This window comes from Numida meleagris, chromosome 3, assembly GCF_002078875.1.
Source record: "Numida meleagris isolate 19003 breed g44 Domestic line chromosome 3, NumMel1.0, whole genome shotgun sequence".
Taxonomy (NCBI): Eukaryota; Metazoa; Chordata; class Aves; order Galliformes; family Numididae; genus Numida; species Numida meleagris.
This window is the reverse complement of record NC_034411.1, coordinates 67,468,000-67,492,916: the sequence shown is the minus strand read 5'-3', so window position 1 is coordinate 67,492,916 and position 24,917 is coordinate 67,468,000. Positions and strand designations below refer to the sequence as shown.

Sequence of the window (24,917 nt, the reverse complement as noted above, 5' to 3'; positions counted from 1 at the left end):
TCGTAACAACAGAACAGATGTTTACTTTCACTTGAGCTATGATAAACCTGGTATAAAACACTAGAAGTACACGCGTACAAAAAAGCATCAACACATGCCAACTGAAACCCAAAAAGAAAAGGCAGATACATTGCATTTTAGACTTCTTACTCAACTCCTTGTTGAAAAACAATGCAATGAAATTTATTACACTACATCCTTCATGATGCAGAAACACTCCCTAAGACAAGAGAAAATGCCAAGCTGATGCCCTATACACAAAGCCATAAGCAGTTCTCAATAGCCCAGGACAATTTCTCAAATGAAAATCTTTTTCCCAAGAGCAGGAAGGTTTAGGAATTTCCATTTTCTGAGTCTGAGAGTCATTTTCTGAGGATAAGAGACAATGGTCAGAAGCAATACCAGAGCCCTGAAATATCACTCATCTTGCAATTGATTCCTCACACAAAAAAATATTAAGAGTAGACATTTCAGAGTGTATGGAAGATCAACAACAATTAAAACTATGAAAATAAAGGCAGTCAGGAGAAACCAAAGAGACAACTTGTTCCACAAGTAGCAATCATTCTCGTACCAACACCTAAAAACATCTTTGTCTTGGCTCTACTGCAGCACTACTGAATATACCCTCAAGTTCATCATGTGGTATTAATTATCTCATGATAAGAAAGGACAAGACAAATAACCTAACCCAACCTCTAACTCTTGTGATATCTACTATTTTCCTAACAGTCAGTCCCCTTCAATCACAGCAATGCATTATTATTTTTTTAATAAGCTCTACAGCAACCGTACTTTCCATAAAAAAAGAGAACACCCACATTAAAAAATTAAAGCTCTCTCTCGCCACGAAAGGGAAGAATGAGCAAGTCCACAAATGTTCGAGAAAGCTTTGTTTACAGCTTGTTTAAAGAGAGTAGAATATTAATCAGATGATAACGCTTACCACAACAACTGGAAGAATAACCATAAATGCTAGCCCATATACAAGCAAAACCTAGAAAAAAGAAAAGAAGAAATCACATTAGGCACTTCAGTTTCTTAATACCACTCTAGTTTATTTCAAAATATGATCAAGCAGTATTACACAAATCTACTACGAGTTAAAACAATCTTACTGCATTGTACTTATTTCTGAAGAACGACCTAAAAATAATACAATCTGCTGGGTAGAGTTTAAATAAGGAGTATTTGTTTAGCGTAAGTAACCATTTAAGCCACCCATTTAAGTCTTTGGTAGGTTTATTTAATTACTACAGAGTTGGTAGCTAAACTGTGATGCAGTGGACAGAAATGATAATGGTGTAAGGAGCAAGCAGGTAGATGAGTATCTTGCAGGAACAAATGTAATGGAAAGAACAGCATATAGACACTAAGATTACAGCACCTATAGCAAACCAAATGGAACTACAGAAATCCAGCAAGCAGAAGTAATTATGTATGTGTTTCCTCACCACAGCAAACACAGGCTTCACAGCAGGGGTGACCACAGCATCACTTAATTACCACTGCAATTAAATCCTTCAAAGCACATTAACAGTATACTCTCAAAGGTTAGATTTAAGCTACTCTATTACTTTTGGCTCATGGAACTTGCTTCAGAGACACATTTGGACCAGAATGTCAGCATTATTATCTACATGCTTTGACCCAAACATGTAGTATTAAGCACAGGCGCATGTTTTAAGGTGAACACTTGAAAAGCCATCTTAAAATATCATTCTAAGTAAGCTGACTTACCAAAATTGAATTTTTCTGATCCACAATCCAAGCTGGCAAAGCTATACCAAAACTTGTAGCTGTAGGACGAAAGAAAAGAAATTCACTCTATAATACTGAGGAATGATTTTTAAAATCACATTAAGTCTAATAAAAAAAAAATCACTCGTGTTTATCATAAAGTAAAATGCTAACAAATTTCACTAAGCAAAAAAAAAAACAAATTAGAAATATACTCAAGTATGCAATGAAATTATAAATGCAACATCTGAAATTCCAAAGATTTTATCTTAGCATATCACAGTGAAACAGACATGCAAGATTTATTAGCATAATCAAAAAGGAGAGAAAGATTTTGCAGGTAGAAAGACTTATACGCTCAGCCTTACAGAGCTTTCAACAGTTTAAATATAGATAGATCAGTAAACACATAAATTAAAAAAAAGAAAAAACAGCAACAAAACTCCACAACTTTAAAGATTTCCAGGGCCTACATTAACCCCCCCCATCTATTGTATAAAAAAAAAAAATTAAAAAAATTATTTCCTCACTACTTGCAGTGATCAGTGAATTATATCGCCTTGAATTAAGACAGACTATGATCTCCTATGTACTTAGAAATTACTGTTTCCAGCAGGTTCTGACAGCCATTAATTCAGATAACCAGTTACCATGGACAAGTCTAACACAACTTTTATGTAGTCCTTAAGATGGAAACTACTCTTTATCAAAAATCAAACTAAACATCTGCCCAGCACACATCTCAGGCTTAAGAGTTCAATGAAATAACATTGAGTGAATTTAACTGCAGCATGTTATGGGAAATGCCCAGGTTGGGAAAGAGAATTTGACGATACTTCCCTAACTGTAATGGTTACGCAGAACTAAAACTAGAACAGAACTAAAAACTAGAGTACATGATCCAGATTCATTTGTTTACATTAGAGTGTAAATGAAAAGATTAATTTCATTAAATGAGAAAGCTCCTCACACCGCAGCATGGAACAAGGTTACATAAGAGAGAAGGAAACTTTCAGGCTTCTTCCATCCCTTCAGATCAAGCAACAACGCAAGATCTAGTAGCAAAGCTGAGAACTCTCATTCCACTGCAGTTTGAGTCAAGGTTTCAGAAGAGCAGAATACCTACAAATTCACAGTGTGAACTGCTGTCCTATGAAAGAATCATTTCACTTTGCCATTCAAGAATCATGAGTCCCTTAAGTTCATGAAAGCTTCCTCTGAGCAAACCACACAAGGATCTTCTCACCTCCAAAATCTCATCTGCTTTTGGATTAGTCACTTCAAGTACTCTGACACAGAGTCTAACTCAAATTCCTGTGCTTTGGCAAAACTAAGTTAATAGCTTCTGGATGCAAAAATCAATAAAGGCCTTAAGAAAGCTTTACTATAATATTAGCAGTGCCATTTTGCTGATGGTGACAGCATTTCTGAAGCAAGATCTTACTTGTATTTTGCAGCAAGAGGGAAAGTCCTCCCACTTGCTTGGCAAGTAAACAAATAGAAGTTAGAAATGGAAGGAAATGGCCTACATAGTAAAACACAGCAGTTAAAGAAACTCAGCTACCACCTGAGTCAACTAGAAACACCTCTGTCAGAGTATGATTCCGTCGTTTTTCTTGAAGGGAAAGACTGTTTCTTCGAAACACATTCGGGGGCTTTTTTTTTTTTTTCTTCTACAGCGAATTTCCCATGTTGATGGATATAGTTCGGGAGAAGATTTTCCAGCACATCTTTCCTTCATACGTTATCCTGTAAACTCATTTACTATTTTCAAGCTGGCCGTAACTCATTCCATGTAGATACGCAGTATGACTTAATCCCTCAAACTGCACCAACAACCAGACTTCCAATCTATGGAGGACTGTCTTATCAAATTGAAGGTTTCCCTTTGGCTCGCAATGAGTATTACAAGCAGCTAGAAATATCTAATATTCTTCCTCACAGCTAGTACACAACTGTCACAAAGATATTACGAAAGTAAGTGACTTCAGGAATTGTAAATAAAAGAGGAAAATGTAACTTTCAATCTTATATTGATTTAGTTTGGTTCACCTAATCCATAATTTTAATAGACCATCATCAGGATAATTTCCATGAAGCTACCTATCCAGGAACAATATGCCATCATAGGGATAACCACCAGGATTCTTCAAGATGACAGTGGCATAGAGGTACACTCAAACAGTACAATTTCCAGCAAATGGAGGGCAGATGTATATACAGTATTATCTAAATACACACATATCCTCACATATATCCCTTCGAAACGTGTCTATTGCATTATGGTTAGCAATGTATTTTTACATACTTAGTAGTATCTGATTATAAATACAAAAAAGTTTAAAAATGGCATGTTTCTGAAGACTAGTGGACTGTTTTCTGCTTATAACTCCTTTTAACACTGGCAACTCACTATCAGTACTTAATGAATGTGGCTTATTAATAATGAAAAAAAAACCTTTTTCTAATAAAAAATTAAACAAAACTTAAAAGTAAACTCTTTCCTGACTTTTCACTCCTCCCACCACCACACCAGAGCAAGTTTTACGTGCAAAGAATTGACTAGATTTATCTTCAAATCTAAGGAAAAAATACTGTGTATATACTAAGATAGAAGTGCTCTCAAATGAACAGGCATTACACATCTTAATAAGTTCAAAACTTAATACACAGAAGCAACAGAAATTTTATCATTCATAGTTGTCACCTTGTGGTCCATCTGGATTCCCAAATTCTTCCCAATTTTTTCGTGATTCTTCATCAGTCAAGCTAGTTTCAAGAAGAGATATTAAGTTAATACAGAAGTTAAGAAATATCTTTAAATCACTAGCATAGGGAAACTTTAAAATGTGACATTTTACTATCTTTCAGAGATGGTTTGACAAACTAAAAAACTTCTATTGATTACATAAAATCTGAAAAACAATGTTGCTGTATTCCTTCCTTTACGATACACGGGCAAATATTTTTAGCACTCTGACAGCAAAAGCAATCAGATGCAAAAGAGTGCAGCCTCTTACAGGAAAGAGAACAATCACATCTCACTTTTGTGAGACTGACTGCTCACTCTCTCAAGAAAAAGCATCTTTCAATGCCAGGTTATAGTACAGCAAGCTTCAAAAGACAACAAAGGTTGAAGCTATCTTTTGGGGGCAAGATGGTAAATATTCGAGATGAGTTGATAACACAGAAGTTGTCTGTAAGAGCTTTTATTCTCTTATTCTATACTTTCAGCCCCTGATAGCACATTTGTTTGGTTATTTGTTGTTATATCCTTCCCTTCTAGAAGTATCTAGTTTCGTATCAATGAAGGCAGATCTTACAGTTCTCATGCCTTTTCTATACTGACATTTTTTTGGCAACAGATTATCTCAAGAAGAATCCCTGTTACTACAAGGAAGTAGGAAGTTTCTGCTTTAGGAAACACCACCACACATTTGCTATACCAAAGCCTTTGCCAGAAAAGAAATCCAGTGACTCAGAAGTTTCCTACTCATTTCTAAGTCTCATACTTATTAACAAGCATACCTAAAGAGCATGTATCCTTTCCAGACAACAGGGCTAAGTAACTCTAGTGTCATTTTCTCTAAGATATGCCTCTGCCACTATTGTTGCACACGTATCAAACTGTACTCACCAAGCATTTGATTGCTAGTTTGCAAAATAAAAAGGTGAGATTTTTCAGGAGTTCAGGAAGCAGTATGATAGTCTTCTATTGAAGAGACTCCACAGCGATGCAGTTGTTTAAAAGCAGGAAGAATAAATTCAAAACTACTCAAGGTGAAGGCTTTCCATCTCAGAAAGGTCAACCAGATAGACAACTGACTTAAAAGTAACTTGCTAGCTCCTTGGATGATAGTTATACCAAGATTTAGTGTAAAAACAGCATTATAAAAACCAAACCCAGATTTTGATTATGGATAACTTCATTTTTCTAAAGGGATTTCTTTTATACTGAATTCTAATACTGCACATCTTCACTTGGATTTAAAAAAAAAAAGAAGAAGAAAGGCACAAAAAAAAAGTTCGACCAAAAAAAATACTTTGGAGAGAAGGAAGTTTCAAGGATTCACATTTTAAGAACTATACAGATAATATGAAACAGACACTGAGTCAAAAAACAGGTCTCCAAGTCAAGTACAAAGGAAAAGGGATGTGACAGAGCTGAGAGAAAACAATCAAAACTAGAATGAAGCACCTATGCTGCTAGAGGGCAACAGGATTAGAACACTGCTTCTTACTCTGGCTTTACTATCAGATGAAATGAACAGTACATTTATTGTCTAAGTGATGCTTTAGAGTGGCCACAACAGGGTTCGTTGCTTGAACACTGCAACACTTTTTTTGTTCTTTGTCATCTTTAAGATTCAGCCTGTATCACAGGGGAAGCACTTTTCCTAGCTGACATGAAAGTTAAATACAAGGAACTAATACCTTCACAGTTGCTAAACAAATTATTCTTCCTAGCTTGTACACATAACAGGCACACACGGAATCTAGCTACATTTTGACTTATTTTGTTCTTTTCACTGCATATCCAAAAACATTTTCTCTTGGCTGCTTAGGTCACCCTTGTTATTACCTTACATGTTTAATCCTTCTAGTGTTTTTGCAGGCAGAAAACAAACTTACGCTGCATATGCTTTAGCAATCCTCATGAACATAACCTCATCTCCTCCTTTATCTGGATGGTATTTTAGTGACAGTGCACGGTACTGTTTCTTGATTTCTGATATACTTGCTCCCTTAAAAAAGAAAGTTTTGTGTTATTAATAAATATCATAAATCAAATCCATTATTCTCTATCTGTATTCTAAAACACATCATGCAATATTCTTCTGAACCACTCATGTTTAAAGATTATGTTTTAATACGATATGATCATGAAACTACATAAGCATCTCATAAAAACACTATTATAGTGTTTTTCTAATAACATTTCAATAACCATTTTACTTTTAAATCAAGTTAGAAGCCACAGGCTAACAAAAAGATACCCAGATAATTGAGTATTGTTATTTTTTTTCCTGTGTTACTTGTTCATCCATTTATAAAAAAAGTAAGGCTTCTACATCAGTTTAACAATTCTCATCTTTCCCTGAACATATTGAAGAACACAAAGAATTCTTAATTTGCAGTAGTCCTCTGTTTAAGCAAAGAGTTCATAAATCAAGTATGAAGGTTCACTTGCAGCTTTCAGGCAGAAACAAATGTCAGTCACAAGAACAACGTATATCCCTGCATATCAAAGTATGCCTTTGACTAGAAACATCCTACCCACAAATTATTTCAAACTTCTTGAATAAAGGGAATACATTACTTCTACTTGAAAAAAAGATCAATCTTTATTCTATTACAGCTCACTGCCAGATGTTACCAGCACAATCCCATGTACATTAACTTTCAGGTTGGACTGGGAAATTCATTAGTCAAGTAAACACACAATTTTAATGCAAGTGCAGATAAAATTTTTCCACCAAGTTCCCTAAGTTTCGCAGAACCATCACCTACAGAGCTCTTCAACATGTGGCGGTCTTGCAGGCTGAAGTAAGTATATAATAAGCATACAAGAACTTACTTTAAAAGTGATTGTACTGTTTCAATGAACTTAAGCCAGAAATTAACCTAACCTAAAGCTTCATTTGCTATGTTACTTCATGTCTTTTTATACAACGTATCTATCTTTTTCCACTGCTATTTTAACAGCATGCCTGCTTCATTTGAGACACAGGATGAATTTAATCTGCAATAAATCAGACTGAGTAAAAACTGCTATTTCAAGACTAGACAAAAAGTGTCAGATGAGTAGCACAAGCTAGAAAGTGCAGAAATACAAACAGTGGATGTGAACGCAAAGAAGAAAATTGTTGTGCACCAGAAGTTCTCAAGTTTGCATCTGCAACTCTTTCATCAATTTTTAGGAAACAAAGTTCATTTTTGTTGATGGTGGTGGTGGTTTTTTGTTTTTTTGTTTTTTTCTTTTTTAACCACACCAACATTTCCGTAATGCAACAACACTTCAACAACTATATCATACATCAGCAGGGCAGGCAATGACTCTAACGGTTCCACTTGAATAAAAGCAGAAGGCGGCTGTAAACTTTCACACAGAAGTTTTTCAAAGGGGTGTAACAGACATTCTCTGAGAGCATAAAAATATCAAAGACCACCATGTTCTGAAATCTTGAGTTCTACTACACAACTCTACTTCAACTGATGCATCTTATACTCATCTCTTTTATCTACTCCTTAACATCTCTAGTTTTAATTCAACTTTCCTTATGCTCTACCTGTGTGCTCAGAGCATTCCAGTACTGGTTTCTTCACCTGACTAAGATACATGTGTCTTGATTATGCTCATAAATTTTCCTCAATAAAAATCAAGTTTGAATTCAGTACATACACACATTTTTCCCCTTAGTGTTGTATAAATTTGCTAAAGAATACAAAAGAAAAACCACTAATGACCTTCTCCCTAGTCAGATTTGTTTAACCAAAGTTAATCCAGAAATATGAACATTTGAACTGCACAGTTCCAACAGAAACCGTTCAACAGGAAAAATTTATCTTGCTCCTGTGTGTCAGTAGAAAAGTTGAGTCAGCAATCAGTCAATTCACAGAGGAACTCGGCAGAGGCTGAATTTAACTTGCCTCCACACTTGACAGACAAGCCTTGTTCTACCTGCCTAGCTAGAAACAGGCTGAAGCTTACACATTTGCTGTAATGAGTTTCTAAGCATAAAAGAGCTGTACCAGGGATGTCTATCCCTATGCTGACAAGCTATTTCATTAATAGCAAGAGATATTTTTATGAATGTTCATATTCATATTAAGCTTTTCCACACTAACAGTACATATCAAGTTTAATCAAATGGGTATACATCCAAAGTTCTTCCTTATTCTTGCGTTAAGCTGCATTCAGAATGCATTTCCATAGACTGGAGAGTATAACATCTCAGATTTCAGAACTGAGAAAATAACTTCACTGATACTCGAAAGAGTAGGAAATAATTACCCTAAGAAGAGAATTTGCTTGAGGTACTGCACTTAAAAGGAAAAGAGTTTGACAAAACCTAGAGCTTAATAGATGCCCAGCAGGTCTATTTGTCTCCTTCACATTTATAACTTATATTCATTCTTAATCAGACCTTCAACATAGAAGTGTTGCAGATCTGCTTTCTATAGAAACACCACTTTTTTTTTTTCAGTTGAATAAGCCAGTTGACTTGTAACACTATTTAGAATTTGTGATTTTCAATTCTGCATTCACATATGCAACTGAGACTCAGCATAACCTTTACTACAGCAAAATGTGGATAACCAGAAGGGATTTTCTACAGGGCATACAAGGCAGAATGAACTTCCTTCTGCACAAAGAAATAAAAGTAACATCCCAACAAGATAAGATCAATTTAAAAAAAATCCACTTCATTACATTAAGAGTCATTTGAATTTTGAAGGTATTAGATGCACAATTCATCACAGAATATCTAATGATAGACTTCACAATGAACAACCAGAATAGAGTAGATTTAGAACAGATTTTAGGAAGAAATTCTTTACTGTGAGCATGGTGAGACACTGGAACAGGTTGCCCAGTGAGGCTGTGGATGCCCCCTGCCTAGAAGCATTCAAGGCCAGGCTGGATGGAGCTTTGAGCAACCTGGTCTAGTGGGAGGTGTCCCTGCCTATAGCAGGGAGGTTGGAACTGGATGATCTTAAAGGTCCCTTCCAACTCAAACCATTCTATGATTCTATGAACAACAGCAACTTGCAGATGCCAAAGAAGAACAAAACCATGAGATGTGTTCACTGAAGTTACCTATTTAAAAATAATTCAACATCTAGACACAAAACACTAGACAAAACATAGAATTACAGCAGTACACACTACTGAAAAATGCTGTTACTTACAGGATCCAAATGTAGAACCTCATAAGGGTTATATTCTTGATACTCTCGGTCCGTTTTGGAAACCTTGTATGCAAGAAACAAAAATAATGCCCATCCAGCAAGGAGGATTATTTTCCTGTTTGGAAGAAAGAATTTTTAACAGGTACAAATCCACTAGGTCTAGTGTTACTCTTGAAATAACACATAAGGCCATCTGTTATCAGCCTACAAGGCACAATATTAAAACAGCAAGAGATATTACAGAAATTTTAAAGCAGGTATGAGTATTTCAGTGATAATAGCACCTTTGGCAGAGAAGAGACACTTGATTTAAAAAGCAAAACAAAAAAAAAAACAGGCAAGCCACTATCAACAAAGGCTCTTTCCTTTCTTTAGCTGCCTGTCTTCAGCAGGTATACAATAGCATTTCTTATTTCCAAAGGATGATTTTAATCTCATCCTAGACAAAAACAAATGTTATTTTAAAAAAAAAAAGGTGAAAAAGATACATAACAGAAGGCAAAATACTGAGAGTAAGAGTAAGAAACAAAGAACTGAAGGATACAAGGACTTTGAACATACCCTTTTTTTTTTTTTACTATTGTATACTCAAATACATATGTTTACACATTAAATATTTAAATCAAAATACATCACTAGCACCACTAGTTTCTGTGAGGAAGGAGCTTTTTTTTTTTTTAGAAAACAATAAATGCACCATCTACATATTTATTAGTGCTGAGGTTTACAGTTTCATTTAACAGGTATTTTATAAAGAACAAAGCATTCATCTATTTCAAGCACTACTAGATAATGATTAGGTGTTATTCAAACACAGGAAATCGCAAACGTCTTATGACAAAAACAACCACAATGCAATTAATTCCCAATTAATTGATTAAAAAGAAATACTTTTATAAAAGTAAGATAGAGGAATTGCTTTAGTGGAAAATCATGCAAATGAAACATACTTACTTTACTGTAGGAATTATGTTTTGTTGCGGTTTTAAAAGTCGCAAGCGATACCACAAGCACCTTCCATATACGTTTCTTATATTCTTTAATCGAATTTGCTCTACAGAAAATAACGAAAAGGAATCTGATTAATCAATCTGACAAAAAGCAGAATAGCAAACATAGAATCATAGAAGGGACTCACAGAGATCACTGAGTTCAACTTTTGGCCCCACACAGAGCAACCTATGAGTTAAAACATCCAACTACAAGCATTGCCCAAACCTTTAACACTGACAGGCTTGGGACCATGAGCACTTCCCACATGATCACTTCATCCTTGAGAAGGTAGTGGAAGGTCATTTAAGGACTAACAAAAAATCCAGTAACAGTGGAACAAATAACGTTTTTGACCAACGTAAATGATTCTGTGCCTTCCGTAACCACAAGTTATTCCAGATTATACTTCTCTACCTAAAAGGAATCCATTATATTTTTCAATTGCCATGAAGCAACCATCACTTGTGAATCCAGCCTTTGCTTGTCTAACGCGCATCTGCAATTTCTTCTACCATTTTATAGTCAACACCAATGAGTCTCCCATTTTAGTATACCATCCTCTGTGTACAAAGAAAAAGAGCAAAACTGTTTTTATGAAACCAAAGAAAAAGTCCAGATGAACAGCTAATTCCTCAGTTCAAATTATGATGCATTTTCCATTCTCTTTGCAGCACTTGCTTTTTATAAGCTGCTTTCATTTTGGCTTTTCCTACAGGGGTGGGGGAGGAAGGAAAAGTTAAAACTTATTTGTAAACCATGTAGCTCAGTAAGAGCATATGCATTAAATGTGGGTCAGCCCACAAGATTTCCTTCCATCTCCTTTCAGGACAGGATGGGATTAGGAAGAAATTGTAATTAGATTGTCACCATCACCATGACAAAACAAAGAAGCTCTTCCCATTAACATAATTTAATTGTATTTCAGTGTTCATCAAGATCAGGTTATACTTGGTCAAAGAATTCTTTCACACACAAAAAAAAAATTGTGAAAAGCTTGTACAGAATTTCTGTAAGCACTGAAATTATACATTTAAAAGTGACTTCAATCTTATTTATCTTTAAGTAGTTTACCCACCTAGAGGCTATGAAGTCTGACCTGCAATGCTTCTCAAGTACAGGCAACGGACACTGTACCTGACCAGCAAAAGAACAAGACTACTTTTCAGATTAAAGGAGAAAGAATTAAGAGAGAAATCTTCCTCCAGTCTCAACACATTTACGTACTGGTGGTGAATATTAAGTGATTAAATTAGCTATTTTAAATTGAATTTGTGAATTATGTAAATGCAAGAATTATACTAACAACTTTTATCCAAAGCATATGTCAACCACATTCTATGCAAGTCTTACATCTGAACTTGGCACTTTTAACAAGGTGATGGCCTCATCTTAATTAAAATAGAGGTTATGACACAAGGAAACATTTTTCTTTGGAAAAATTTCTAAAAGGTTGTTGTGGAAGACAATGCTGATCTCTGCTTACTTATTCTGAAGTTATTTTTTCTGTGTGTGTAGTAATCTATCATGGTAACAGAGACAGCATAGGAACCTACTTTAATTGGTAAGCATACTGTTCAAATGAAATATCTAGAAACCTGAATTCACAGAAAGCAAACTATCTGGGGCCAGAAAAACATGATCCAGATCAGATGTGAGCCCAGGACTATAGCTTAAACTCTAGCTGATTTGGCAGAAAGAAAGTGGAAACAGACAATACCTGATCAGCCACAAAATAGTGGAAAACAAAAATCAAGAGCCACACAGTAACATCTAACTACACAAATGTATCAATTTTTCTGAACTACTTAACTCTATAGAGTGTATCTTCATAGAAATTCAACATGATAATAAACAGCTTGGTAAGATTCCTTCTGAAGATTTAGTTGTCCTATCATACCCAAAGATGGAGACACAATAAAAGATAATTCAATCCTGATTGAACTGGTAGAATACAATTGAAAGGTGGAATACAAGTTAGTTTGGCAATTTGTCTTTTTTTTTTTTTTTCTTTTAAGATAAGAATTGTGGGAGATCACCTCCAGTGGTTCAGAACTGGATTCACCACAACTAGATGGGAGCATGCTGTTATCTAAAATTGAACTAGATTTTTAACGCAAAGCTAAGGGACATGACCAGTGCATAGAGCTGGCATATCAAAAAGCTGATGGCATTAGACTAAAGAGACAAATAATGGCGACTAAAGAAGTCTGCTACAAAAGAGGGAGGAAAATGGTCTAGGGATTTCAAATGGTCACTGGGAAACTATGAGCCATAATGTGATGCTTTTACTGAAGTCACCTATATCACCTTCCTAAGAGAAGACAAGTGTTCAATTTGCAAATCTTTCATTCCAAATACTGTCCATAATCTTGTTTGTGCTGTACTGAAGCAGGATGAAGCCAACTGTTCAATGTAACCCCACTGAGATCAGCTAACTGACCCAATCCACAGCACGTCCCTGCAGGCATTTCTGCAGCACAACTGAGGGATGCTGCTGCCTGGTAACTGTCTTAGCTGACTAAGTTGCTTGGAGAAATACGCAGAACTAATGTGAAAATGGATTGCCATTGCACTTGGGGAAATAGAAAGTGAAGAAGAGAACTTGAAGAAGGCCTAGAGGTAAGAAAACTCACTTTACTTAATCCTGTAGAATTAAGCCTAATAGGATATGACTTCTAATGTTTTTGCTAGGATGCTCTCAGCAAGATGCTCTGCCTTGTCTTGAAAAAAATCTCTGCTGTGACACAATGCTCCAGTTCTCACATCTGCCTGCTGTCCAGCCCTGACAAGTGCCAGATGATCCCCTCCTCTTTTCCTTGCCTCCATCCTCCCCGCAAGAACAGCCAATACCCTTCATCTTACTGTGCCAAAAAGCTTCCAAAATGCCCACAGAGGAAGACACCACACAGGGGAAAAAAAAAAAAAATAAATACATACACAGTAATTATGCAAAGAAAAATTAGAGTTGGCACTAGGTCAAATAAAAACTGACCACAGGAAAAATTAGGCTAGAAATTAAAGATGTTTTGTCGTAACCAGAGAACTGAGGTTTTGGAACAGCCTTCTAGTAACAGCCACAGGAATAATGTTTTGTGAACAGTTTGAAAACAACATCAAGGAAAAGAAAAATGAGGCAACTCGTAAGAGCAAAAATTAAGCCCATTGGAAAGATAAACATGACACCTAAGTCAGTTAGAGAGTCCCTGGCAATGGTGTCTTGGAAAAGCAATGCTGCACAGGGGGACTCCTTCAGATTAATACAAAATAATACACGATGCTAAGCAGCCACTGCATTTTACACAAGCCTATGAAAAACTCTGGATCAAATCTAATTACAATTGACTAAATCCTAACAGAGCAAAAATACATTCTTAACTTCTTTCCAATCTTAGGATTGCAATGGTCTCATTTGATTAACAACACACAAGACTACAGGGCATTAAAGAGATGAATGATTGTTTATAGTTATCTGTCTGGAACATAAAGAGAATCAAATCTTTCCCAAGCTGAAGCAAGTCTGGACTATGCAAATAATTTCCTGCTATCCCTAGGCACTCCTTCTGATAAAATTAATCAGTAGCACATTAACTTACGGAATTCAAAAGCAGGCAACTGCTTGAGATAAGGAAGGAAGAGTAAAGACAGAAAGCGTCCCAGTTTAGGCAAAAGCTACAGGCAAAACATCATCCTGAGTAGAAAATATATTATATTACCATTGTATCTAGGAAAAACAGAATTCCTATTTATTCAGAGACAACCTGTGTGATTGCACCAAAGAAAATACTTACCCAGTTAGGAAGAAATAGGTTACAGAAGAAAAAAAGGTCTAGCTAGAGCCTGAATACCAGATAATTACTTTGATTAGCAAAAACAGCAACTTATCCTGCAGACCCCAAGCATGCAGGAATAAGTATATTTTACTGCAAAGGTTTACCCTGAGCAGTATGCAATAGGAATTGTACTTGATTTGGATTTTAGCTCTGGAATCCTTGCTCTCAAGGAAAAAGATTCAGTCGATCAAAAAGGTCTGTTTCTTCTCACTCCAGATCGTGGCTACCTACCAAAGCGTAAGGGCACTTCACACACTGTGCTTTGACATGGGATTACTGGGAGGCAAGTAGGGGCAGAAGCTGCTTTTTCTCTGGTCAAAATAAACTTCTCATTTGATGAGCAAAATCATTAACAATAGAGCATCTCTCCTAAAATAGTATTAGAGAGACTTCAAAAGCAAAGGCATAGTGCATCTATGAACTTCTGAATTAATCTCACTAACAATAACCCATGTGTCAAGGTATTGCTAAAGCACCCCTTTTAGATAAAGATAGAGAATGCCAGTTCATTTCTGCAAGTTATCCAGGGAAGCATACCACAGTTCCTCTATTTCCTTCCAAATGGTTTCAGATGCATCTAAAGTTCCTGAGATTCATATGCAATTTTTCATCAATACAACTTTTCAGAAGTGTCTATTATATCTGTATATAATATATATATAATGTATTATATATATGTATATATACATATGATATATCTGTATCTTATTGTGTATGAATAACCACCTAGAGCTTCATCTTAATACACTCCTTAGGTTTTCAAGGAATTAAAGAATTCCTGGGACAAAAAGCAATCCGAGAGCCACCTCTTTCATATACTCAGAAAGAGCTAGTCACATACTCTAGTGATACTAATTGGTATTTTAATCAACTGGTTCAACATTGTCTAAAATTTTCATATTAATGAAAATAGAACGAGACCCTAGCACAGTTAGGCTATTGATAACTAAATGAAAAAAAGCACAGTTCATTTGTACTTTAATCTGGTTACTAGACCTTTGAAGGAAGATAATTTAAAAGTATTTTTAGACTTTTCCTTCTGTAAAGGCAGAGGTCTATTTGGCTACATACCTCAACCAGAGGTCACTGGTCTATAGACTCAAGATACAGTCAGCTGTATCTTGAAACCCAACAGGCATGCAATGCCTGAAAAACAAGCTCAAAGCCATTATTTAAAAAAAAAAAAAAAAAGAGAGAGAGAGAGAGAAGGAGAAAAAAAAGACTGTTTGATCTTTGGTCTTTATTTCTTTTATTTGATGACTATAGTTTCTCTTTTTTATATTCCAGACAATACAGATATCAGTAGAGTATTCTTTACTAAAGAATTAACTCTGTCCTATTTAGTCAGAACTTATGTATTCTTCTTGAATATCCAGGTCTTCAGAGAGAATGATTTCAGGATAAGTAAAGCAGATGTGTCTAAATTTTCTGGGTGGGTAACCCAGACCACATAGTTCCCGAATATCACAGAAGCACTGAACACACAAGGCTCAAAGAGACCTCAAAGTCACCTGGGGCAAGCCCACTGCTCACGGCAGGGTCAAGAGAAGCAGGCTGCTCAGGTCCTTGGCTGCAGGCCTTCCAATATCTTCAAGTACAGAGATCCCTCTGGACAACCTGTTTCAGCGTTTGATCACCTTACAGTGGAAAAACAAACAAAACAAAAAAACAACCTCTCTCACGTCTGTCTCAATGTCTACCAAATCCCCCATCACAGGCAAGGTGAGGAGCACAGGGCAAACAAACACAAAGAAGCTGATCACAGGCTGGATGTATTGTTTCCATAGCTTATACACATTCTGTGGCCCACAACTCAGCCAAGACTAACGTAGTCATACATTTCTGATGCTCACACCCATACCTTGCTTTCCAGCATATACCTCCGATCCTGCTACACTATAAAAATGCAAAGTCCTTGAATTCCCACACAAATATCATCTTCAAAATCCAAGGCCTGTTGTTTTACCACAGTGTGACCAATGCCTCAGTACTGATGACTGACAGTACAGACATGCTCCTGTCGATGGAATACAAAGAACACCAGCCATGTGTTCCATAGCTGCCTAGTAGTGTCCACAAGCATTTCTGTTGACAGAAAGATTTGACATGTATGTTGGTATAACTTCATGAATCATGTTAAAAGCAGTCCTACAGAAAGAATGAACTACTACCGTGAGCAATGACAGCATCACTCATCTATGATTCAAGCTGGCTTTGAGTAAACACCATAAAGTAATACAATTATATCAGGACTGCAAGAGGTTTGTTTCATTATTAATAACCAGGTAACCTAAACTATCCATCACTTTAGAAATAGTTTGTCTTACTCCATTATGACAAAGGAGCAGGAATGTTCTTCACTGTTCTACTATTTGACGTGCTTGAGAAGTTTTATTTGCTTGGTTTTGAAGATTCAGGTGGGTGCCCCATCCCTGGAGGTGTTCAAGGTCAGGTTGGTTGGGACCCTGGGCACTCTGATCTAGTAGTACCTGATCTAGCAGTACCTGATCTAGCAGCTGCCAACCCTACCTGTGGCAGGGGAGCTGGAACTTGATGATCCTTGAGGTCCCCTCCAACCCAAGCCATTCTATGATTCTATGAATCTGTTTAAACTGTGATACTAAAGCTTTACTAGTAAGCAACTTGAGTAAAGGAGCGAGCAATAAGTGAAGCTTCTAGATGATATTATGCTCTTCTGGGTAACAAAGAAGAGTATCCTAGAGAACGTTAACTATCAAGCAAGTGGACAATAGAATGATATGTGAAAATCAGGATATGAAACAGAGCACTGGGGACTATCCTTATTCCATACGTATAAGGATAAGCTTGGAGCTGACCACTGCTTCTCAGAGATGAGATCTTGGTTTTGTGAGAAACAGTTCTATGAATATGACAGCTGAATGCTTATTATTGATAAAAAGCAATGCAAGCACTTAGAGTTGTGAGTAAAGGAAGAAAATATTGTTATTTCATCATGTATACTTAGAGCATTTACAAGCTTGAGAACAACACACCGGCCTGGCTCCTACCTCTCAGACAGGGACAACTAGAAAACATTCAATTAAGGTTAAGAAGAGCCATCTAAACTATGAGAAGATGTACATGCAAAATACAAGCTACAAATCTTTAGTCTGGATGAGAGAGAGAAGTACAAGGAGAGGTAACAAAGCTGTAAAAAAGATACATGACAGACTGGACAGATAGTACTGAATGTTACTGCTTTTTCCAGTACAACATTATCAATCATTAAAAAAAAATAATCAGAAGCAGATACAAAACAAAGCTGGTGAACCTTTTGTAATGGGATGGCATAGATGCTACGGTAAAGAAGTCACTGAACTGAAAACCACTGCAAACTGGGAGAATATGCTAAGGAAGCACCACTTATACTTGTCCTGTTACTCTCTCCACAAGGTATACACTTTCTCAACATCATGTACAGAAGACAACAGAACCTGATCCAGCATGCTTCCTCTTTTGTTTCTTACAGAAGTTGATGATACTTGAACTTTTTGGTAAGCCTTTGCAGAAGTCAAAATGCTGTCAAAGATTATAGAAATAAAAATGTATCTATTTTTGTATTTTGCTATTGAGAAAAAAACAATAAAAAGCTGCTTAAAATATCATCCTTCAACATTTTCTTTAATCACTGATATTGTGACAACACTAGAAAAAAGACTTAAGAGTTAATACAGCTCAGAGAAGAAAAATAGGGTTGCTCAGTTGCAATTGATGCATCACTTTGAGTAATACTAGATAAAGCACAACAGCAGCAACATGAGCAAGGCTGCAATACATTTCTTTAGAACTGCTTTTCCCATTACAATTACTTGTACAACAGTTCAGGTGAAAAATAGCATTAATTAAAAAACCTGAAATTCTTAACTGGGCATGAATGCATCTCTCAGTAAAAAATCAAGAAACTTGTGATTTAGTTCTGCCTCATTAATGGGAGAGTACAGCAGACAATGGAAAGCTTGAGAAGTTAGGTAAGGAGCAATGTTAATGATCACTGCCCTCCACTAATTCAATTCTGCACTTCACCAACTCAACATCAATTCTGTGTTAGAGTTTTCAGGACACTTTTACATTGTGTTTAAGTACACATAAAATACTCTGTGAAGGTAAGCATAAACCTACGGGTAGCTACCTAAGCTCTCTTACCTTGTTCCTCCCTCAAGTTCCGTCCCTGCTGAAAGAAGGTTTTGCTGCTCATGAAGCCATAACTGAACTATCATACTTTACTCTTGAATCTGGTTAAATGACATAAATTGAAATTCTCTAATACGTAGCCCAGTAGTTCAGCAGGGTCCACATAGTAGCCAGTGTATCCCCACAGAAAGTAGGGCATTAACAGAGAAGTACATAAAGCAACTTTTACAGTACTGTTTTCATAAGCTTCCATAACAATGATTTAATTTAAAAAATTAGAAATAGCTTTATTTTCATGTCCATGTAACAAGAGATAAAGTTCTTGTAATAGCTTGCTCTTTATCTTGCAACAAAAAGCTTTTCAGAATTAAGTGCTCTGGACAGTCTTGAAGCTACTCAAATAATCTGTAACACAGAGTTATTAATTTTATTTTACTGCTACGATGCTCATAATAAGATTACAATACTTCAAAAAACTTCCCATTAAAAGACAAGTCCTTTTTCCCCCCCCAAATAAAAGGGCAGCTGAGATAACTGTCCAAAAGCTTTGTGTTGAAATGTATTTTTAGAGATAATTGCTAGGCACTACTAAAGACATCTCATGATGTTTGCCCTTCCTTCTAATGTTTCTAAAAAAAAAAAAAAATAGTGCTTCAAAGCACTGCTGTAATAAAAAATATTTTAAAAATTGTGTTAAACATTCCCATCACATTCTATTCTCCCCCTCAAGAGTCACCTAACAAGCTATATTTTCCTGAACTTGAAATGGCTTAAGTTAACCACAGCACATTCTATCTGTCAACACTGAAAAAAAAATAGAAAAAAAATCAATTTGTATCTAATAACTGTTCTTAAATGCATAACTGAGTTTCACTGCTCTACTTCCACTTCCTGACACTATGCCCACAGCTTATATTAACAGGAAATTATAGACACACACGGGCAAAAATTGCTTAAATTCACAGATAACATGTTTTCACACCCATGCCCATCCATCACATAAGCACTGGTAGTGAGCATGGCATATCCTGCATTTTTATCCTGTTCTTTACCAGCATCCTGTACTACCAAACACTAAAATGCTGTGAAATACTTCTGAGGTTAATGAGATTCCAACAAGCTGTGAGCAAGGATGGAGGTCACAGTCAACACACTTCAACCAACTTCATCTTTCAGCTGGATGAGAAAAAACACAGAATTCTGCCCTGGAGTGGAAGCAGCAGCATCTTGTACTTCTGAGATTCCCTTCTTCTCCCACAGCTGTTGTTAGGTACAAGTGCTCATTACTCCATTACAAATACAACAGAAGAAACGCTGTCCGCATTCTTTACATTGGTTTGAGTCACCTCCAAGATGCAGACTCACTGTCCTTAAAGAGCCCCCAAAAAAACTTTATAGCCTCAGCTTCTCCACGCCCATCTTGAAGTAGGGGATTAACACAGATCTCTAAAGAGAGCCTTGAGACCTACGGAGTTCGCAACAATAGTTACAGAGAAACCTACACTAGTACACGGGGATATCCGGTAGGCTAGGAAGACCCACAGAAAAGTACGGCTCCTACCACAGGAAGCCGTCATAGGAGGACATTGTTCATGGTTTTGAACATGCATACCAAGCCCTACCCATATATATACATATATATGGATATATATACATCCATTTCTGCACATTGTCCAGCCCCAAAGCAAAAAGTCTGGACTAAAAGAGTAAAAACTGCCTATGCTACTTCCTAGAGACATGGCATTTCTAAACAACAACAGGGAATAGCCTCCTTTAACCTGATTTTGTAAGAATTAATTTGTATTAGCCAAGTGTTTCTCGAGAAAACTAGCTGCATCTCAGGCACCAGAACATTTGAGAAGTGAGGGTACAGGGGAGGAAGGTGAGTGTGAGTACAGCACACAGCTTTTGAGAGGGGCAGAATAAAAAAAAACCACACACATTATACAGTTGGTTTTTTAAATCACAATTAAACTGCTTTTCTCCATTTCATGCCAGTACTTTTGTTCCTAGATAAGAAAAATGTAGCAGCTTGTCCTTCCCCCTCCCTCCATTTCTACAGTAGGTCTTTCTGTTCTTTCACTGCCGGAAGAAGACCTACATTCCAAGCAGAACAGCTCCTGCATTCTCTTTCTATCATGGGAGAGACAGAGAGAAGAGCTGCATTAACATTAATCTCAGTACTCACGCAGCTGTTATTCTTCAAGGGGTTTTGAACTGTTTTTGACACCACGTTTTGGTCAAGCGAATATGAGAGGCTCGGGATAAAGACCTTTATGCTTTCCAACAGCTTTCTAACATATCATGAATAACCAGTGCCCTAAAAGCAGGGTAATTCAGTTAACGTCTGCCTAACTCAACTCAAAAATTGGACCGAGCGATAAAGTTCCACAGATATGGAGACTTCACTCCAAAACACACCACAGTTGACAGCTACCTGTTTCGGTACAGTTTTATAACTGCACGTCTCTACTCTGCAGCTCAGGTGTACATCAAAAGTACACAAAGTTCAGTAAGCACATCAGCACTGTGTGACAGCTGACGCATTACTCAGCTAGATTCATTCACCTCTTGCTCTCCATTTCCTTTCTGGATGCTGATGTTTATTCTGAGCGGCTAGGGATGGTTAATCACCTGACTAAGAACCTACGCATTATTGGACTTGCTTCAAATTGCTTTCATTATAAGTTTGCGTAGATTAAACATTTTTTTTTTCCCTGTAATTTTCAAGATTAAACTTTCAGGAAAAAAAGAAAAGGCTAAAAATTAGTTATAGCTCCATTCGGTCTCTTTCAGTCCACCGCAACAGTTAGCTGTCCTATTTGGCACACAGCGAGGGGGAGAAATACAAAACTACTTCTGTTAGAGTGCTGCTACTTTGAAGCAGTTATGAAACCACAGCCCAAGACACAAAGCTGAACAATTAACCTTTTACAACAGCCTTATTAGCCTGACAATGAACACCAAGGAGACAAAGTCTCTGGGACAAATCCGTTTAACAAAGTCAATTACCTGCTTGTTTGGTTTATCAAAGCTGAGGTAATGAAATTACCGGATAGCTACTGAAGGACAGCAAGCCCCCTCCCCCAAATACAAATACTGATCCCTACTGCGGGCTGCAGCAACATTCACATGGACTCTCTCGATGCCCTGAAAAACAAAGCTCAGAAACACAGGAAACCAAAGCAGGTCAAGTTTTATTCAGTATTTGAGAGAGGCAAGAAGTTAAGTCACGGTTTTTCTTCAAGTCAAGAGCACTGAAATGGTCTTTCAAGAATTTATTCTAAAAAGAATAAAGATCAAAATCTTAACAGCTTGCCAAAAAGCTATCCTATTATAGATTTGTCATTAGGTAACACAGTTTGAGATCTCTCTAGGTAATAAAGCAATACAGATATACTCCTACTTCCCAGACTATACTAGGGCAAAAACAAACACTGACTTCTTTTTCCCTTTCATTTACTCTACAGGCATTTCCTACAAAACCACAGCATAGAACTAACAGTGAGATGTCAGCGAATATCAGCTACACCCAGGTCTGTAGTGCTATCATTTGAAGCCAGCTGGCAATCACATACCAGTAATCCAAGGCAGTGCGTCTGTAAGATGAAATAGCGGGCACTGAAGGCTTGACCTCCACACTATAAGCATTTCTCTCTTCTTCCAGAGTACCTCTAGTCTGCTCTCAAATCAAACACCCATCAGTGACTGAAGTACATCTTACAATGTATTCTTCACCCCTCAAAAATTCTACAACATGTGTTTAAGGTGCCTTGTTACACAGTGCAGAAGACTGTTAAAATGAGGCCAGCTATGTATTTTGCTTCAAAAGTTCACTCCGATCCCACCTCCTCACTGCTGGACAGGCTGAGCTGGAGCTGAAACAGCCTCATCCAGCTGCACCTAACCTGCTGCCCAGCACCATAACGGCGTTAAAGGCATCTCCATGCTGGATCCTCTAACACAGCTGTGACAAAATACAGTTCCAGAACAAAAACATTAGCTAGTCCTACACAAAGAGAGCAGAGGTCTTGGAAGTACTTATTCAGTCTGGCCCCGTGCTGTGCCGCACTGGTTGGCGAACCTGCTCTAAAACAGTACCAGAACCAACAAAGGATGAGAGAGAATGGCCTTAGGTTGCTTCAGGGGAGGTTCAGGTTGGATATTAGGAAAAAAATTCTTCTCAGAGTGGTAAGGCACTGGCACAGGCTGCCCAGAGAAGTGGTGGAGTCACCATCCCTGGAGGTGTTCAAGACACGTGTGTGTAGGTGTGGCACTGAGGAATGTAATTAGTGGGCATGGTGGGGGTGGGTTGGGGTTGGACTATGTGATCTTAGTGGTCTTTTCCAACCTTAATGGTTCTGTGATTCTATTCTATGAACACCGCACATCAGAAGCTAACACAGCAAAAAGATCTCTCTTAAGACACAGGCTTTCCCTTAGCTTCCTGTCTATGTGCGTGCTTTGATTTTGTGGTCTTTAAACTCATGAATTATTCTTGAAACAAGAAGTCATGGCTAAAATGTATTTTGCATCATCATAAGTCTTAATTTATTCCTTACATGTGGTTCAAATTGTAGAATGCGTACAGCTTAATACAAAGTTGTGTGAAGACACTTTAACAACCTGACCAACCTGATGAAGCAAGAGAGGGCTCCAGGAGCAATACATGTGATCTTATGCAACACCTCAAGTTTTTAAATAAAAAAGAGCCACACATAACAGAAAACAGCAACGACACCTGCCAAGAGACTGGACGCATACGATTCAAACGTGCACGAAAAATTGGACTATATTCACATTTTTAAAATCCATTAAGACAATTATGAGGCAGAAATCATTCTTTTTATTTTCATTCATTGCCACGCTTGGTGATTTTCACTTAGTTTAACTCATTTCTGTACCAACACTGTAATAAAATTTACATTGTGTTTTAAAAGTACAGCTTGATTCAGCTTTTTAAGAATCCAGTACTAACTGCAGAGCGATATGCAGTAGGCTCTCCACACACACACACACACACAAGACAATGCTAGCTAGAGGGGAAGAAATGAGCAAGGTTTAGTGGGAAGACCTAGCTGGAAATTGGGTACAATCCATACAGTCGTACTGCAAACTTACTTTGCCACTTTCTACCATCCCGTAAGGATAACCTCATATATGAAGACCAAACATAATGCTTGGGAAGCATTCCCAAGTCTGACACGATTTCTATGGATCCTGGTGCTGCTATCAGACCCCAGAACAGTGAAGCTGACAGCAGTGTCACTGCTGCACAGTGTCTCAACCAAGTCAAATCAGCTGCTAAAAACTATGGAGCAAGTATGCCATCATATCAGAGGAATAATCTTTTTCTCTCCCACTGCCTCTTCCCACTCTTCACCAGAACAGCAATAAAAAAAGAAGTCGCATTTGGAGGAACAGAGTTACCTTCTCTCGGTGATCCCCTGCTCCTGAAAAAGCAGCCAAAGGATGACAAAGTATCTTCACCTTCCCCTTGCAACAGTCAGGACTCAGCGGGACAAGGCCGGGAACCTTTCTGCCCAACAGAAAGCACCAACTCCTGGGCTGCACAACAGGTCACAGCAAACGGCAGGGACCAACCCTCTCCCTTGGTCAGGGCCCTGGCAGAAGCCCCAGATAGGACGATTGGTAAACAGCTGTGATTTATCACCAAAATGACATTTGTTCTCCTGGGCTCTTTTCTACACACTCCTACGTGGAAGCTTAACACATAGAAGAAATACTCAACAATGACACCTGAGTTAAAGTGCCCCGGGTAAGCCATTACAAATGGCATACAAACTACAAAATAGCCATGAGATATTGAAGCGCGATAAGAAGCCATGCTGCAGGGTGCTAAAGGGAGTTTTCTTAGATCACAGCGTGCAAGTGTCCCTAACAGTCGGAGCTCCCAGCAGCGGCAACCAGCGCGGGGCAGCTCCGTTGCGTGGGGCATTTAACTGCCTTTAATCGGGGACAATTTCTACGGTATTTTTTTCATTTCAGAACCGCGATTGGAAACGCGCCCTTACGTGCCACGACGCTTTTCCCCTCTATAAAAAAGACAAAGAGGGAAACGACCGCGAAAGCGAAATCTTCAAATATCCAGAGAAACTTTCTAACACGGTCTGTGCCACAAAGCAGCACCCCAGAGGGCAGAGCAGACAGCACCCCTAACAGCGGCTTACAACAGGACAACAGACCTGCGCGCGGGGAGAAGCGCGCTGCCAGCGGAGCGGCCCCTCTGCCCCGGCCGTGACCTCGGGCACACCGCGGCCGGACCGG

The 24,917-nt window shown here is 37.7% G+C and overlaps 1 protein-coding gene across 1 annotated transcript in view; it reads right to left on the bottom strand.

Moving 5' to 3' along the window:
• Positions 1-24,917, bottom strand: part of SEC63 (SEC63 homolog, protein translocation regulator) — a 55,115-nt gene that overhangs the window by 29,867 nt on the left and 331 nt on the right. Inside the window, exons 2-7 of the mRNA XM_021390279.1 lie at positions 10,609-10,708; positions 9,655-9,769; positions 6,373-6,485; positions 4,448-4,509; positions 1,741-1,799; positions 947-997 (exon numbers count right to left, since the gene is read on the bottom strand). Of these exons, the coding sequence (XP_021245954.1) occupies positions 947-997; positions 1,741-1,799; positions 4,448-4,509; positions 6,373-6,485; positions 9,655-9,769; positions 10,609-10,708 (500 nt within the window). The remainder of the gene's footprint in view (positions 1-946; positions 998-1,740; positions 1,800-4,447; positions 4,510-6,372; positions 6,486-9,654; positions 9,770-10,608; positions 10,709-24,917) is intronic.